The following is a 14925-nucleotide window of genomic DNA, read 5'->3' as shown; positions in this document are numbered from 1 at the left end:
CACACACACACACACACACACACACACACACACACACACACACACACTGTTTCACGTTAAAACTTTCTATTCACGTGATTTTCTGCGCTTCAACTCTTCTCAGAACATTTTTGCAATTGGATTCTCAAGCACGAACTGACGGAATCCGAAAGAAAAATAACTCACACAAAAAATAAAATTATGTGTATCAAAGTCGACCGAATGCAACTTGAGTGGCTTGTTAAGAATAACGCGTTGAGAACGTGCTTTGAAGGTTGAACATTACGTGTGTTTGTTTCTCTTTTTTTTTGACAGAGAGAAAAATCGTTGCAAGTGAATTTGCAAACGGCTTTCTCGTGTTTTTTTTATTACAATTTGGCGCATTATCATGAGATTACATCAGCCTCTCTATCTCACAGAGAGAACACATGTGAATATAATCAACAAACACGCTTGTTAGAGTGAGTAAAATTTACGCGCAAAACTGACGCGCGAAACAGTTCTTTATTTTTTGTGCCAGCGTTTTGGTTGTGTATTACTGCACTTTCAATTGAGGGTAAGCAAAACACACTGTTTGCGCCTCTTGTCACAACATTGGCGGCATTCTTGCTACTTAATTTAACGCTTGTTCAATTTCAAAAGGATTTTCAAAACACACTCACACACTGAACACAAAGGGAAAAAATACCGATGCTTTCACTCAAACGACTCACTTCAGTAAATTCAGGCAAAAAAAAAACACGACAAAATAGAAAACCAAACAAATATTTTCGCTGTGGTGCACGGTGGTGGTGTGGCGTCAAGAGATGTGTCACTTCATTCAATGAAAACGATTTATATGAATTTTACTTGTTTGGCTGATTAATATATATGGGAGCAAAAATTGCTCGTACTTAATCGGTTTTAATTATAGTTGTCGAGTGAGAGGGTGAGAGAGTGTGTGTAAAATTGATAAAGTTTAGCGACTCACATTTGTTTTTGTGTACAAGCACCGCTGAAGTCAATCAAACAACTGAGAGAGAATAAGAATTGTGACACACAAACACATCATACACACGGCGGCGGCATATAGCAGGCAATATGCTCCGTGTTCTTTTTCTTCTTCTTCTTCTTCTTCATCGCTGTTGAGTTTTTCATCGTTATCCGTATACATACCTCGTTGCGCATACACACTCGCACACTGTGTATGTATGTTGTTGTTCAGCACGAGACACGCATACAATTCGACGTAGTGTATATATCTTTGCTTGTCTTCTATCCCCATCTTTGTCGATTGCGTTCTCATGCCAATGCCGCGGCAATGTTTTGCGTTTTGTTTTCATTGTTCTGGATGTGATTTGACATACGCACATACACATACTATAGCGTATATATATACTCATGCAGAATAAATTCGACAACGATGACGACGACGACGACGACTACGGCACGCCAGTCAGCCAGCCAGCCAGCCAAACGAATGAATGACTCAGACTCAGACTACATACAGGTACATAATAATAATAACCAAATACCGGATCGAAGCTAGAGTCACGGCATTCTCTCACTTCTTTACATCGCCAACATCCGTCGATGATCATCTGAATTAGTGCATAAGTAATTCAATTTGCCTGTTTTTTTTTTATTGAACCATATTTTCCAAGAATTAAGACTTGTGTTTCAGGCACTGTTTACACAATCCGAAATCATAACCAATCATAGATATGGATAGATGTGGCTGATGCTCGGCAAACCATAACGCAATTGTCATGGATGAAGTGACTTAGATGTTCATGAATTTTATGCGATGATGAATTTATGTGTGAAACGCATACCATTCCAACTTCGGTCGGACCTTTTTCTTCTCGCATCAATCTCTTTGCACTTTGCGTTATTTTGCTTCAGCTTGTGGTTTTCGGTGTTTCTTACCTTGTGTTGTTACATGGCTTGTGTTTTCTATTCTCAAAACCGTCAATACGAAAAAGAGAGAGAGAGAGGGAGAGAAACCGATATCATTCGATACTTCAACACCTTTTTCTTCACAACCAATCAACATTGTATCATACTAAATCAATTCGAACGATCGCGGATCACATCGACTCGCGTTTTTGTATATAATAAACGGATTTTATTTCATACATGTTAAAACTAATTTTGTAAATATTTACAGACATACGCTTAATTTAGATTCTGAATGCGGTATGATGTCATGATGGATGAACGCCATGACTTTTGGTTTACGTTTGGGATGCATTTCCTTTAGCATTTTCTTCTGCATCGTCAGTATCACTGCTACTTGATGATGTTGGGAAGAAATCGTCGCGTCGATTCGCCTTTTCGGCTTGAGCATTTCGCAAATATTCGTCTTGCGCTTCGAGAATCTCTTTGCTTGACGTACACGATGAATACTTTTCCAAGAGCTCATTATTCAATTCCAAAAATGAATGACCCCATGAAAATTTACTTAGATACCATTTGGCCTCGTCTTTTAATCCTGCAAGAAAGATGGTCAACAGTTTAAATTGATTCGAAATCACTAAATTGGTTAAAACTAATCTTAATCAATTCACCCATTAACCAATTCAACAATTTTAAATCCTTTACCGATAATATAAAGAGCGGCCGCAATGGCTTCAACGCAGCTCAATTGGCATGGTTTGCCGTAGTTGATTGGATTTGCGGCGACTAAAAATGGCAGTAAACGTGGATGTGGTGTTTTCATTCGATCGAATGGTGTTTCATCTAATTTAGCCCATGAACAATCGACCACCGCCAATCCGGATGCTTTGATAATTTCATTATCCGCTGGACTCACGCAATTCGTTCCGACGGGTGTTAAAACCAGACCGGGAAATCGTTGACCCAAACGTAAATTGCTAATCAATCCGTGTCGTGCCAATTTTCGGCCTGAGCATTTTTTCGGATCACAATGATTGAGATCCCACATTGCAACGTTAAAAGTTGGTGCTTTTCCATGATCATCATCATCCGAACTGGATTCCGACGAACCGGACGATGATCCATTGCTACTCGATGACGAGTCGGATTGTAATTTCAAATCAGCCGCTCGTTCGGCCAACTTTCGATCAGCATTTCGATGTGATTGCTTGGCATACTTTTTATTTCGTCGATTATTTGCACCAGAACCACTTGATCCACGACCCGATTTTGCACGATTCATCTTCGAAGAAAATAAAAAAAAAACAGTATAGATCTACTCGTATTCACCGTAATGTAAACTTTTGTTTTCTCAATCACACATGTTCATCGTGTGCACATGAACATTTGACAACAAACGTCAAAGTGATTGTATGACTGTCAAAGTGGCGCCACTGTGTGTTGCTTATTCAAAATGATGATTTGTTGAATTTTAAGCGATTTTCTGGGGGTTTTTTTCCCTGAATGAATGGGCATTTCATTTAAAATAATGAGGAATTAACGAGGGACTTTTCTTCAATTGAATCCAATTCGAATTTTCAGTGACACCACTTTTTCTGTGGACTAACATCGCTTCTGATAACATTTTAACCGTCGCATTACATACGCGTGAATATTTTATGCGTAAAATGATCAATGGGGATTTTTTAAATTGTTATCGATTTTTTGTTTCAATCTTCTCTTTCTCTTTCTTTTTCACTCTTTCTTTCTCTCGAAAAAAAAATGGGACTGAAAATCATTTATGAAAAATCATTCGCAACAACTGAATGGCTTCAAGTCAATTTCAGGAGATGACCGTGCATTCTTTTATTATGACATTTGGCATTTTCAACACATTGGTGTGTTTTGACACACACACACACACACACGCACACAACCGTGACGCGCATACACCGACGCAGCAAACACATATGCAACGCGCATTCAAATCTCTTTCTATTTCATGCCGTAGTAAATACACACAGACGATTTAATGAAACACAACAACACCACCATTGAACAAATGTCAATCTCGCGTAATTGCGACAAGAGGAGAGTGGACAGAGAATGAAAAACACAATAACTTATACGAGAAACAGTAGATTTGAAAGCAGTGTGCTGTACACAAAAGGCGCAAGCAGACTCAGCACCAAGTAACACAATATACACAACTGGGGGAGACTGACTGGGAGAGTGAGAGAGTGATAGAGTTGGTGTGTGAGATATATACACAAAATTCACAAAAACAGCAGCAAGCGAAAAGAAGAAAAAAAAAATAATTCTGATTGGCCTGTTGTGTGTTGCAACAAGAAAAAAAAAAGAAATTAAATTTTTCCATTTTGCCTGCTTTATCGAATTAGACAATGTGCGATTCGATTAAAAATTCAAATTAGTGACATGAATACACGTTTTAAGTGAGTTTTAATTTCAATCTTAAGCCAAACATAAATAAATAAATCGAAAATATTGTGTTCAATTGAAAGTGGAACGATTTCATATCGTTGGCGAAAATTATACACAGCCGAAACACACATTATGGGCTCCTTTTTTTCGTGTGTGAACTGATTTATTTATGTTGTTCGTATATCTCGCCAAATTGGAACTAAAGTGGATTATCTGTCTGTGACGATTGCGAATTTTATCGATTGTGAACTTTTGGATTTTCGTGCATTTTATCTGTTTTTTTCTTCTTCTTCTTCTTCTTCTTCTTCAATTCCAAGTACTTTTCTGTTTGTGTTGTTTATTCGTCACCCGTATATTTGCCTTCCTCATTCCATTACGTTGCCTTATTCGGGGTGTTTGCAATCGCATCGATTGTTGCACAACAAAAGCATTGGACAAAAACACACAACCGTTTCTTTTTTCTTTCTCTTTCATTCATACGGCAATTTTCTAGTTTGATTTCGTGATTTCGAAATTCCGTGTTTTGCGATTATTAGTGGATAGAGCAAAGAAAAAAAAGAGGAAGAAAACCAACCAATTTTCGGGCTTTAAATTAAAAAAATTCTTTGAATATTATTTCATTTTGCAGAGAAAATGTACAGAAGCTGTTCGAGTATTGGTGTGAGATATCACCCACAGCGATTGGTGAAAAAGTGTCGGGTGTCATTGTTGAAAGTTTCCCAGAGAGATTCAAAGATACCGAAATCATAACAAAAATCCCAGAGTTTGCCTATCCGTGTCAGTTTTTAAAGTAAGTGAAACCAAAAATCAAACCATTTCCTTTTCATTTTATGGCTTAAGTTCTTCATCATCATCATCATCATTTCGTGTGCTCTCATTGAAATCTCGTTTAGTCATAAATATAATTGTGTTTTTTTTTCGCTGTTGTTTTGCGCAAAAAAAAACACTCTGCTCGTGTGTATGTGTGTGGTATTATCGTACATGCAACGTAGTAAATATACTAAATATGTACATATTTCAAGTAAGACGAAAAAAATATATCATATATATGCGGTAAATATACGCAAATTAAGTACAACTGTTTGTAGGTTTTTTTTTCTTTTCGTGTGTTCGATTAATGATGGATATGTTCGTTTCGGTGTTTGCATTTTTTTTTCCATTTTGTGATACAGTCTCGTTTGCTCTCGTTTCTGCTGCCGCAGTATCTATTGCGGCCGTTTGATGTGCGGATAGTTTGGTTGTCGGATTGGCCCAAGAGAGTCGAGTCATACAAAGAGATTGATTGTTGCATGAATTCGTCATTTGCTGAATTGGTTATAATAATGTAACTGTATGTCTTCACACTTCACATGTATTAGTCATCGCGAATCGTGGAAATGATAAGTTGCGACAATGAATACAGCAACAATAACCAAGAATGCGAGAGAAAGAATGAAACAAAAAATGAGCAACAAAACAAACAAATAATCCAACCGAAAACGTTGCAAAACCCAAGTGATTATTATTGGATTTGCGACTCTGTTTTTTTTCTTTCTTCTTCGCATTGAGCAATCGAATCGCAAAAGCATAGATTGCACGAATCGCATATATGAAATACATCAATTTATTACGAACAAAATCCCTTGTCACCATCATTTAATGTCACAATTCGCTTTGAATTATTCATTGCGCGCGCGATTTCGCATATATACGTATGCATTTACACTCAATTGAAAGCCAGCACACACACAATATGAAGCGCACATCGACCGATTCATCAATTCCATTTGAATCACACACGTTGTCGTTGCCTCATCGTTTCTATGCTTAATTTGTTTGTTTTTTCGTTCGAGTTCAGGTGAATTTAAGCTCATTTAGGATGCAAACCCAAAACGGTCATGTTACACACACACAACCTTGTCTATTAATAAAATTCTTTAATCAATGCTAATGTTACTTTAATTTATATATATATCTCTCTCTCTCTCTCTGTATTTTTCTGTTCCGTTGCTTCTTGATTGCTGCTACAGTGAATCGGTTCAAACATACTCGTTCGTATTGACAAGCAGTGATTCGAAATGGAGATTTGGATTCTGTCGACACGATGCCAAAGCACAAACGGCCATGGTTATCATCACATATTTGCCGTGGCACGATACATTTCTAAAGTTTCTCAATGTGCTCGGAGAGTTGAAGCGAACATCGAAAAATGATTTTCAACCATTTTTAGCCGAAGCCTATGCAAAAGGCGTTCCTGAGCCTGGCGCATGCCTCAGACTTTTTTACAATTCAGGATTGAGTGTGAGTGTTTTAGTTATGCGCCATCCGTTAAATGAATCATGATCAAACTTTTTATGTACATAAACTCCATCAAAGATGACCAATCCTTTTGACGCAATTTCATTTATCCCACAAATAGAGTTTCGACTTTCAACGGCCGTCACAGTTTCAATTGCCAAGCATTCCAGAGAATCATAATTTGAATTTATATTATAATTTTGTCGATCCAAAGAATATGATTGCCGTGTTTGCGGCCATGTTGGCTGAACGGCGACTCGTTTTTACATCGCAACGCTTGGATAGGCTATCGAGCAGTGTGCAAGCGGCGCATGCATTTCTATATCCAATGGTATGGCAACATATTTTCATACCAATTTTACCACTAAAAATGAAAGAGATTCTGTGCGCGCCAATGCCATACTTGATCGGTGTACCCGAAGCAGTATTAGAAACAGTAAGCCGGCTAAGTTAAAAATGACTATTCCATTATAATAATTTCCGAATTGTTCGTTTTGTAGATGACACGCGAGGAACTGGGCGAGGTGGTCATATTGAACTGTGATAATAAATATTTTGAATCGCCATTTGACGATGTGAAAAATATGCCGGCTGAATTAGTGTCACAATTGAAGAAGCAATTGAGCAATCAACATGATCACATTGGTGATCGTGTGTCGAAAATATTTCTCGGTGTTTTGGTGCAGCTGATCGGTGGCTACAGAGATGCCATCAAATTTAGTCAAGGTGCTAAATTGACATGGTGCCGTGAAACGTTCATCGATTCACGGCCATCACATCTTCGGCCATTCCTGCGTGATATGCTTGAATTGCAAATATTTCAACAATTCATCGAGGAACGTTTGGAAATGCTGAACACCGGTCTTGGATTCTCCGATGAATTCGAATTGGAAACGTTGCGACACCACGAAAAGCCAAGACAACGAATCAAACCGTTTCTCCGAAATGTGAAAGATAAAGTAAGTAGCGTGATTAAGCTTGAACTTAGGATTTTTTTCATTGGGTTGTGGGTTAATGCTTCTTTCAATTTTTTTCATAATATAAAACAAAATAATCACCACACACTTATAATTGTGATTTAAAAAAGCATAACGTCAATTGCTATCGATTAAATAATCTTGACAACTTTCGTAGAACGCTTGCTTTTTCTTTGTATGTATCGTGGGCTTGTCAAGTTTTCTGAATCATTTATCAGTCTCTCTATTTCGTCATTTTCTCCCATTGCAGACTAATCCAGCCGTCAAATCTGCTGTGCAGTCGGTGAGTCGGGTTTTCATTTACCTTCTATAATTTAGTTGGTTATATCTCATAAGCTTTCCATTTCCATTGATCATTAGGCCATCGGCTTTGGTTTTAGCAATACTATCACATGATAATTCGATCGTTGTGTACGATTTTACTTTAACGATCACTAATCATATGCTAATTTTTATTTAACCAATCCATATCCGCAGCTATGATGTTAATAATGTTGTTTATTTGTTTGTAACAGGTGAAACAAGGAGGCCGTGGCATGAAAACTGCGTACAAAGGCCTAAAATCCAAATTGAGCGACCGTACACCGTCAAAGGAGAGTTCATCGCGTTCCGGTTCGGTAGCATCTGCACCGTTAGCCAGCGGCTGTCGTTCCGAACCGAATTCGCCGGTATTTACAAAAAGACCACAAAGTGATTTAATTTCAATAAGTAACAGTAGCACGCATCGCAGCAAACCACCAAAAATGCTTCAAACCTCCAATTCAATGATAAATAATTCAAATTTAACCAATCATTTCAACAATAACATAACAATTAACAACAATAGTAGCAGTAGCATTGTTGCTGCGATGGCATCGGCTTCGACAGCCAGCGCCGCCGCGGCCACCACTCAAAATGGTAATAGCATCATTTCAAAGCCAAACCATGGCAATGCCATTAGTCATTCGATTAGTAAGAGTCCAATTACAGTTAGCTCAAGTCCTACCAGTTCGCTATCGTCGACATCTGAAATGAATATTTTGCAAGAACTGCAACAACATGCCTTGTTCAAAATGCCAACGGTCGATCGAAGTGTAAGTCCGTTCAAATCCATCCTATACTCTATTTTTGTTGTTGTTATCGTTGGTTTTTTTTTTTAATTCCCTTACAAATCCGTTTTTTTTTCGGTAATGTTGTCGTTTTATTTTATTTTTTTCTTAAATTAATTTTACTTTTCTAATATTTCGTCTGTTTTCTTTTTTCTATTGACACCTTTTTGTGATGCGTTTGCAATATAACATGTTATTGGGTTATGCTGGTACTTTGATGTAGTTAACGATTGCCATTTATCTAATATGTTTTTACGTTTGGTTTCTTTTTTATCTTGGTTTATTGAATATTGTTCAATTTTTCACGCTTGCTTCGCCAAAATGCTACATTTTTTTTCTCTATTTTTTTTTTAAAACGACAATATTTTTCAAATGAAATTTTTGTTATTCTCTCTCACATACACGTCACAAAATGCACACCATTTTTATTCTCTCTCTCTCACACTTTTTAGTTATTATATCATAATTTACAAAAGTAACGTTTTTGATCGCCACACACAACATACCCAAAACGAATGTCATGACATGCATACACGTGAAATACCGCACGCACCTTTATTTTATTGAATAATTTCCGCATTCTTTCTCAACAATAAGAAGATGCACATTTCGATGCACTTCGGTAGACTTTGTTATTGACTATATAGCTACAGTTTTAATTTTTTTTAATACACATTCCTAAGTAAGTTGTTTTTGTTGGTTTTGCTTTACATTCATTTGCGTTATCTGTTCGTTTTTTTTTTCAATTCCCTTTTTTCACATACAGTTTCAATTCATCTCCAGTGTTTATCCAAAATTGTCATGGAAGTGTGTGAAATGTTTCAAGATGATTGGCAAATCAATTCAAATTATTTTAGGAAAAAAGTAAATTTTTCGCGGAAAAAATGCAAAATAATCATAGTAATAATAAAATAGTTCAATTAATTCAGAACAAACGAATTTAACCAATAAAACATATTTACAAAAAAAAAAAAAAAAAAATCGTTAGAGAATTCGAATTCAAATTCAAAAATGATTTTTTTCAATTATTCATTTTAAATTAAAGAGAAAATTTAAAGGATAAAAATTGTCGAGAAAATAATGAAAAAAAAATATTAGAAAAATCACAGAAGAAATTTCGATGGAACAGGGCTTCTGGAGCAGGAGTCGAGAGACATTATTCTTATGTCGAAAATTTACCCATCATACCCATGAAAGAATATAAAAGTGAGAACACCCGTTTTACAGATCTCACTTTTCAAGGTTATACATCCAAATTTTGGAATTGAGTAAAAATTACCGATATCCTATTGCAAGTTTTTTGGAAAATTCAAACGACGAAGCTTTGAAAGCTCTGTCGATCGAATGATAAAAAAAAAAAAACAAAACAAAACAATTAAAAAATACGACAAAAAAATCGTTTTCGCATAATAAAAAAAAAATCGCCACATTTATCTTCATAAAACATCTGACATATGCATATAATGGCTAATTGGATAAACACCGTGGAATGTTGCATCTTAGTTGAAGAAAATAATTCCATTGTTTCATTATATTCACCTGTATATTCATGTTTTGGACACAAACCAGTTGAAGCCAGTAAATAGTACGGAGAACAGACGATCTAGTCGTAGTGGATCGTTGGTGAATACGCCCGATCATCAGGCAAAATCATCGACAATACCGCCTGGTACATTGTTTCCATTGGACGATGTTGGTGAATCATCGCCTTATTTGGAGGCAAGAAACGATTCATCGGCATCGAATAGTACGTGCAGTTTCGATGCACCACCGGATGTGCTGCCACCAGTTCCACCGCGAATAACGAATCCACCGCCACGAAACAATCGCAATGCAACGAGTGAACATTTAATCATAATCGATACCGATGATCAGGTTGATCCTGCACCCGTGCCAGCGGCTCGTAACAGAACGAAAACGGCAACACAACCTCCGCCACCACCACTGCCACCGCACAACAGTGTGGCCAAAGCGCCTGCAAACAATCGCAACGGTTTCGAGAATAATTTCGTACAAAATACAAACTCATTGAATCTACGGATTAATAATATTATAATAAATCGTACCGAATCGCTCATTGAACCATCGCCTAAACCACCGCCACTACCACCACAAAACTACAAATTGAACATGACCAATGAAACGAAAACATCCGAGGTATGTTTCGGATTCCATCACATCTATATTTCATTTGCACAGTTGAAGAAAAGAACATCACATGCTTTTTTGTTTATTACCGACTGTTTTTTTTTTGGCTTTTTGTGTATCATTGTGATGGTCACTAGAAATTTTGAACAATTCCCAATTTGCTTTGTCCCTTCTCTCCCAAAAAATGGTTTTGGTGCTTTATCAGTTTCTTTCTCCCAAAAGCAGATAAAAACATGTATATTTCTTGGTTTCCAGGTAAACAGTGATGTACCGGCGGATTTGATCGAATTGAATTCACGTGAAGAATCATTTGAAGTAGATGATTTTGATCCATTGAATCAGAATGCAAAACAAATACCAACCGTACCGAAGCGATCGCCAGTGGTGTTGCCACCGGTACTATCATCCGTACCGAAAGGTGCATCGCCGAATAGTAGCAATGCAGCATTCAGTAATCCAATGTATCCATACTTTGTACCATCATATTTGCAAAAAAAGGCTAACACAGCGCCAGTCACAAACGCGGTGAATAATACAAAAATCGATGACGATGTAGAACTACTGCGTAAATACGGTTTGGATCAATTTAAATTGATTGAACGCAATTCGAGAACATCAACATCATCGAATGACACAGCACCGCATCCATTTAGAATGGGCAGTGGCAATCAACACACAAATCGCACAAGTGAAACGTTTCGTGATAATGGCCTGCAAACAAACGGTGACATCCATCGGCCAAAAAGTAACAATAACTGGACTACATTTGACTGAATGGCCAACACATTTTTTTTTCTTCTTTCCATCAAATTGGAATATATTTTTTTGTGGTTTTTCACCGGGGAATAAAAGGCGAATTGTATTATATATTAAAAATAATGCTTGCGAGAAGAAACAAAAAGACGCTGTGAAGAATAGCAGAAATTCCCCAATTGTGTGTGGTGTAAATTATTTGAAATGAATTAGCTTATCGTAGTGATTAGTTAGCTGCAACTTGATTTTTTTTTTTTGAAAAGTTTGAATATGATTTGAATGCGGCTTGAAAATCGAAAATGAAATTAAACAAAAAAGACAAATGATATGTAAATTTGTATGGTTCCCCAGTATAAAGAGTGCAATCGAGTTGATTATTTTTGCAAAACCGAAAAATCGAGTCAAAGTCGAAGCTACTCATTTTATAGTCGAAAGAAAGATTTTACTTGTCTAGTACAACACACTTGGAATGGATATTTTAATGAGAATTTATTCAATTTAGACTGCAAAATTGGTATTCCGTGCTTTTTCACGAATTTAATCGAAAAGAAAAGAAAAAAAATAAGAAAATAAAACGTTGCAATGAATTTTTAATTTAAGCGTGCGGATAAACGATTGACTTTTTTTTGTTGTTGTTTGAATTGCCTTTGTTTTCCTCATTTGAGTGCGGATTTGATTAGAAAAGAAAAGAAAAGAAAAAAAAGAAAAAAAAAACGATTTTTTACAAGAGAAGCGAAGACGAATGAAAAAAAATTCATCACGATAATTAGTGTTGGAATTCTGTGAGCTTTTAGAACCGGTGAAATTATTTACGATTCATTTATACTGAACGAAATAAATGTGCATATTCAAATTTGAAACGTGTGTGTATTTTTTTTCTCCTATCAGTTTTCTTTTTTATTTACAACAGAATTTTAAAAACAATATTCGCATTCAGTTACATTATTTGAAACAATAAAATTGCTTCGGCGTCACTCTGTCGTGAAATTCGAATCAATTATATATATAAATTTTCAACTAAATTTTAGCATTTTCGTAACATAGTAATTCTAAATTCGCTTCCGCATTCTACGCCTATTCATTCGGTTGATTTCTGTGCTGATTTCAATACATCTTGGCCAACTAAATCGGTAATGCGTTTTATTTCGTTTGTTTCCAATGTGAAGGATTGTACGATTTTGCGACCAAATTGAATGGCATCACCGACGCCATTCTCAATGGAATATGCAACACATTGAATGGCGATACGTGGCTCTTTGTTCACCACACAACTGTCGATAAATGCGGACAACGCTTCATCGGTAAGACATCCAATGATTCGTTTATCTTTCTGTTGTTCCAGACAACTTTCCACAATGGTTCGGGCATTTTGGTGTCGATTGGCCTGCAGCAACAAAATGACAATGTTCGCTAGCCGTGTGGCTGGAATTAATTCTTCTTTGCGTGCGCTGGCAAATTGATCGTTCATCGCATTCTGATAGATGGTCCATGCAATTTCAGCAAATTGATCGACAAGACCGTCGTGTTCTTTGACATCGGCAAGAGGTTGATTGGTTGTCATCAGTGCTAAAATTGAATCATTCAATTGGCTACGCTTTGAAATGCCCGAAATGACTATATCTGTCCAGAATTTCGGTACATGTTGAATGGTTCCGGTTATATTGATGGTTGAGAAAATATCATCGGCTACACTTGGCTCAAGCGAATAGGTTTCGGGCACTAGTTGATCATATGTTCGAATGAACTCGGCAAATGTTTCATTATGTAAAATGGTTGTTAAAAAGTAACGATAATAGAATTGTTCTTGTTGTGCATCGCCAAGGAATTTGATATTATCCGAATGTGTAACAATGTTATCAATGCGTCGTGCAAGCGATGCGGAATTTCTTAATCGAAAACGGCATACCACCATTGCTTTGTAGAAGAATGTCAAATCATCGGGACCTTGGGCAATCAAATTCGGATTCTTTTCGATACGTTCCACAATCTGGTAGATAACATTGCTGGGCGGTGATTGTTTACCATGGAATATATCAAGCAAATGAGCATAGGTCTCAAGCGATGGTTCAATGTTTAGTGCTTGAAATTCGGCCATTGTTTGAACAGCGTAATCTATAATGCTATGAATATTACCACCGGCTTTGATTGTCGCCAAAATTGCGTTGAGAGTCTTTACATTTGGTTTGAGTTGTCGTTTATTAATGTCACCGAGTGTGATTTTAATTTGTTCCCATCGCATTTCGGCCGTCACACCCGGTTTGTTAATATTCCGAATGAAACTATTGTAGGTGGCCAAATCGAGTGGAATCTTCTTTTCGTTGGCCTCATTGTACAGCTCTTCGGCACGTTCAAGACTACTGAACTTATACAGACCTCTGATCATTGTATTATAGGCGGCCGGTGTTTTCGGTTCAATACTCTGGAATAATTGATCAGCGAAACTGTTCTCTACCCATACATCGGGCTTAGCATCACGTGATCGCTTGCTTGCTTCGGCCGAACCACGCGCCTCAAACATATCGAACGGTATTGGATCTTTGTGATTGTAAAAACACACCAATTCAAGGATATTCTGCTTGAGCTCATCCGGAACGGTCACATTTTTTGCCGTCAATAGTCGATAAATTAAAATGGCATCGCAAACATTCAATGATTCAACCGAATCTTCGAGACACTTCAAATCGACTTCACTCTCATCGGTGTAGACTGGCTTCGGGAAGAATGCTTCGATTGGCGGTTTCGCATCTTTTGACTGAAATTTAGAAAAAAATCAATTTTTTTCACATTAATTTCAATCAGAGATTTTATAACATTTTTTTTTTCATTCAAAGAATTGACAATAGGAAGGCTATTACTGTTCTTGGTAGAAAAAGAATTAGTCGATAAAAACAATAATTCCTCGAATGAAGACTTACGTTGAACAATTTTGCATGTTGTTGCTTAATCCATTGAGCCGTTTGTTTACCGGATTCTTTTGATAGTGCATATTGATCTCGGTTATAAAGTGATGTTGGTATGAGATACGGATCATCATGATACTTATAATGGGCTGCCGTTGGATCTCTGCCAACCGTTTTCGACAGAGTATACAATAAATCCGTGGGTCCACGATCGATTTTCTTTGGTATAACTATTCGCTGCGACTCATTTGCCGATTCCGTTGTTTTTTTTGCGGTTGCCGTTGATTGTCGTGCAAATAAATTTTGAACAATTCCATTGGATCCATTTTTGTACTTCATACGACTAATCCGAAACATTTTTTCTGTTATTCCACAAATTCCACTGTTTAAAAGGGAAACAAAGCAGCGAAACACTTTTTGGCCGAAATGTTTTGGTTAGAAGTTTCACATACGAACCACATTGACAGTTCTACATGGAACTGACAATAATACAGTCAATCATTG

General features: G+C 36.9%; 4 protein-coding genes across 37 annotated transcripts in view; 1 reads left to right on the top strand and 3 right to left on the bottom strand.

The window, feature by feature from the left end:
• Window positions 1–1047, bottom strand: part of LOC129576452 (serine-rich adhesin for platelets-like) — a 78499-nt gene extending 77452 nt beyond the window's left edge. Inside the window, exon 1 of one of the 11 annotated variants that reach the window (XM_055461600.1) lies at window positions 950–1047. The gene's annotated coding sequence lies outside the window, so the exon portion shown is untranslated. Of the gene's footprint in view, window positions 1–641 lie in introns of all 11 variants that reach the window. The other 10 variants (XM_055461592.1, XM_055461603.1, XM_055461604.1 and 7 more) reach the window with 10 other exon arrangements.
• On the top strand, window positions 443–12133 carry LOC129576453 (DENN domain-containing protein 1A). Of its 24 annotated transcripts, none has more exons than XM_055461616.1 (10): window positions 443–535; window positions 1366–1468; window positions 4907–5068; window positions 6288–6558; window positions 6677–6991; window positions 7056–7514; window positions 7783–7815; window positions 8048–8200; window positions 10190–10777; window positions 11024–12133. In XM_055461616.1, the coding sequence occupies exons 2-10, from the start codon at window positions 1443–1445 to the stop codon at window positions 11540–11542; spliced, it is 2526 nt and encodes an 841-aa protein (XP_055317591.1). In that variant the 5' UTR covers window positions 443–535; window positions 1366–1442; the 3' UTR covers window positions 11543–12133. The 24 variants fall into 24 exon arrangements, 20 of the variants coding, with proteins under 20 accessions (XP_055317591.1, XP_055317587.1, XP_055317589.1 ...); XR_008688889.1 differs by lacking the exons at window positions 443–535; window positions 11024–12133 and adding exons at window positions 8502–8605; window positions 9073–9302 and having other exon boundaries at window positions 1428–1468; window positions 8048–8429; window positions 10190–10319; XM_055461612.1 differs by lacking the exon at window positions 443–535 and adding an exon at window positions 8502–8605 and having other exon boundaries at window positions 1428–1468; window positions 8048–8429.
• On the bottom strand, window positions 2054–3663 carry LOC129576467 (18S rRNA aminocarboxypropyltransferase). The gene is made up of 2 exons (XM_055461650.1): window positions 2563–3663; window positions 2054–2452 (listed from the first exon to the last, which is right to left on the bottom strand). Exons 1-2 carry the CDS (start codon window positions 3137–3139, stop codon window positions 2196–2198), a joined length of 834 nt encoding a protein of 277 aa, XP_055317625.1. The 5' UTR covers window positions 3140–3663; the 3' UTR covers window positions 2054–2195.
• Window positions 12134–12391: 258 nt separating the features above from the next.
• Window positions 12392–14917, bottom strand: LOC129576455 (protein PTCD3 homolog, mitochondrial). The gene is made up of 2 exons (XM_055461629.1): window positions 14437–14917; window positions 12392–14273 (listed from the first exon to the last, which is right to left on the bottom strand). Exons 1-2 carry the CDS (start codon window positions 14776–14778, stop codon window positions 12600–12602), a joined length of 2016 nt encoding a protein of 671 aa, XP_055317604.1. The 5' UTR covers window positions 14779–14917; the 3' UTR covers window positions 12392–12599.
• Between the last annotated feature and the right edge of the window lie 8 nt (window positions 14918–14925).

Source organism: Sitodiplosis mosellana, unplaced genomic scaffold (genome assembly GCF_009176505.1).
Source record: "Sitodiplosis mosellana isolate CC-2019 unplaced genomic scaffold, AAFC_SMos_1.0 Smas_scaffold_6191, whole genome shotgun sequence".
Classification (NCBI taxonomy): domain Eukaryota; kingdom Metazoa; phylum Arthropoda; class Insecta; order Diptera; family Cecidomyiidae; genus Sitodiplosis; species Sitodiplosis mosellana.
The sequence above is the reverse complement of the archived record's forward strand: the minus strand, read 5'-3'. Positions and strand labels throughout refer to the sequence as shown.

Excerpts from the sequence above, each read along its gene's own strand:
- LOC129576453 (XM_055461607.1), top strand. The coding sequence starts at position 1,443 with ATGACTCAGACTCAGACTACATACAG. Across the intron at positions 5,069-6,287 it reads TATCCGTGTCAGTTTTTAAA|TGAATCGGTTCAAACATACT; the intron begins GTAAGTGAAACC and ends TTGCTGCTACAG. Across the intron at positions 10,778-11,023 it reads ATGAAACGAAAACATCCGAG|GTAAACAGTGATGTACCGGC; the intron begins GTATGTTTCGGA and ends CTTGGTTTCCAG.
- LOC129576467 (XM_055461650.1), bottom strand. The coding sequence starts at position 3,139 with ATGAATCGTGCAAAATCGGGTCGTGGATCAAGTGGTTCTGGTGCAAAT. Across the intron at positions 2,453-2,562 it reads GGCCGCTCTTTATATTATCG|GATTAAAAGACGAGGCCAAA; the intron begins GTAAAGGATTTA and ends TCTTTCTTGCAG.
- LOC129576455 (XM_055461629.1), bottom strand. The coding sequence starts at position 14,778 with ATGTTTCGGATTAGTCGTATGAAGTACAAAAATGGATCCAATGGAATT. Across the intron at positions 14,274-14,436 it reads AACATGCAAAATTGTTCAAC|TCAAAAGATGCGAAACCGCC; the intron begins GTAAGTCTTCAT and ends TCTAAATTTCAG.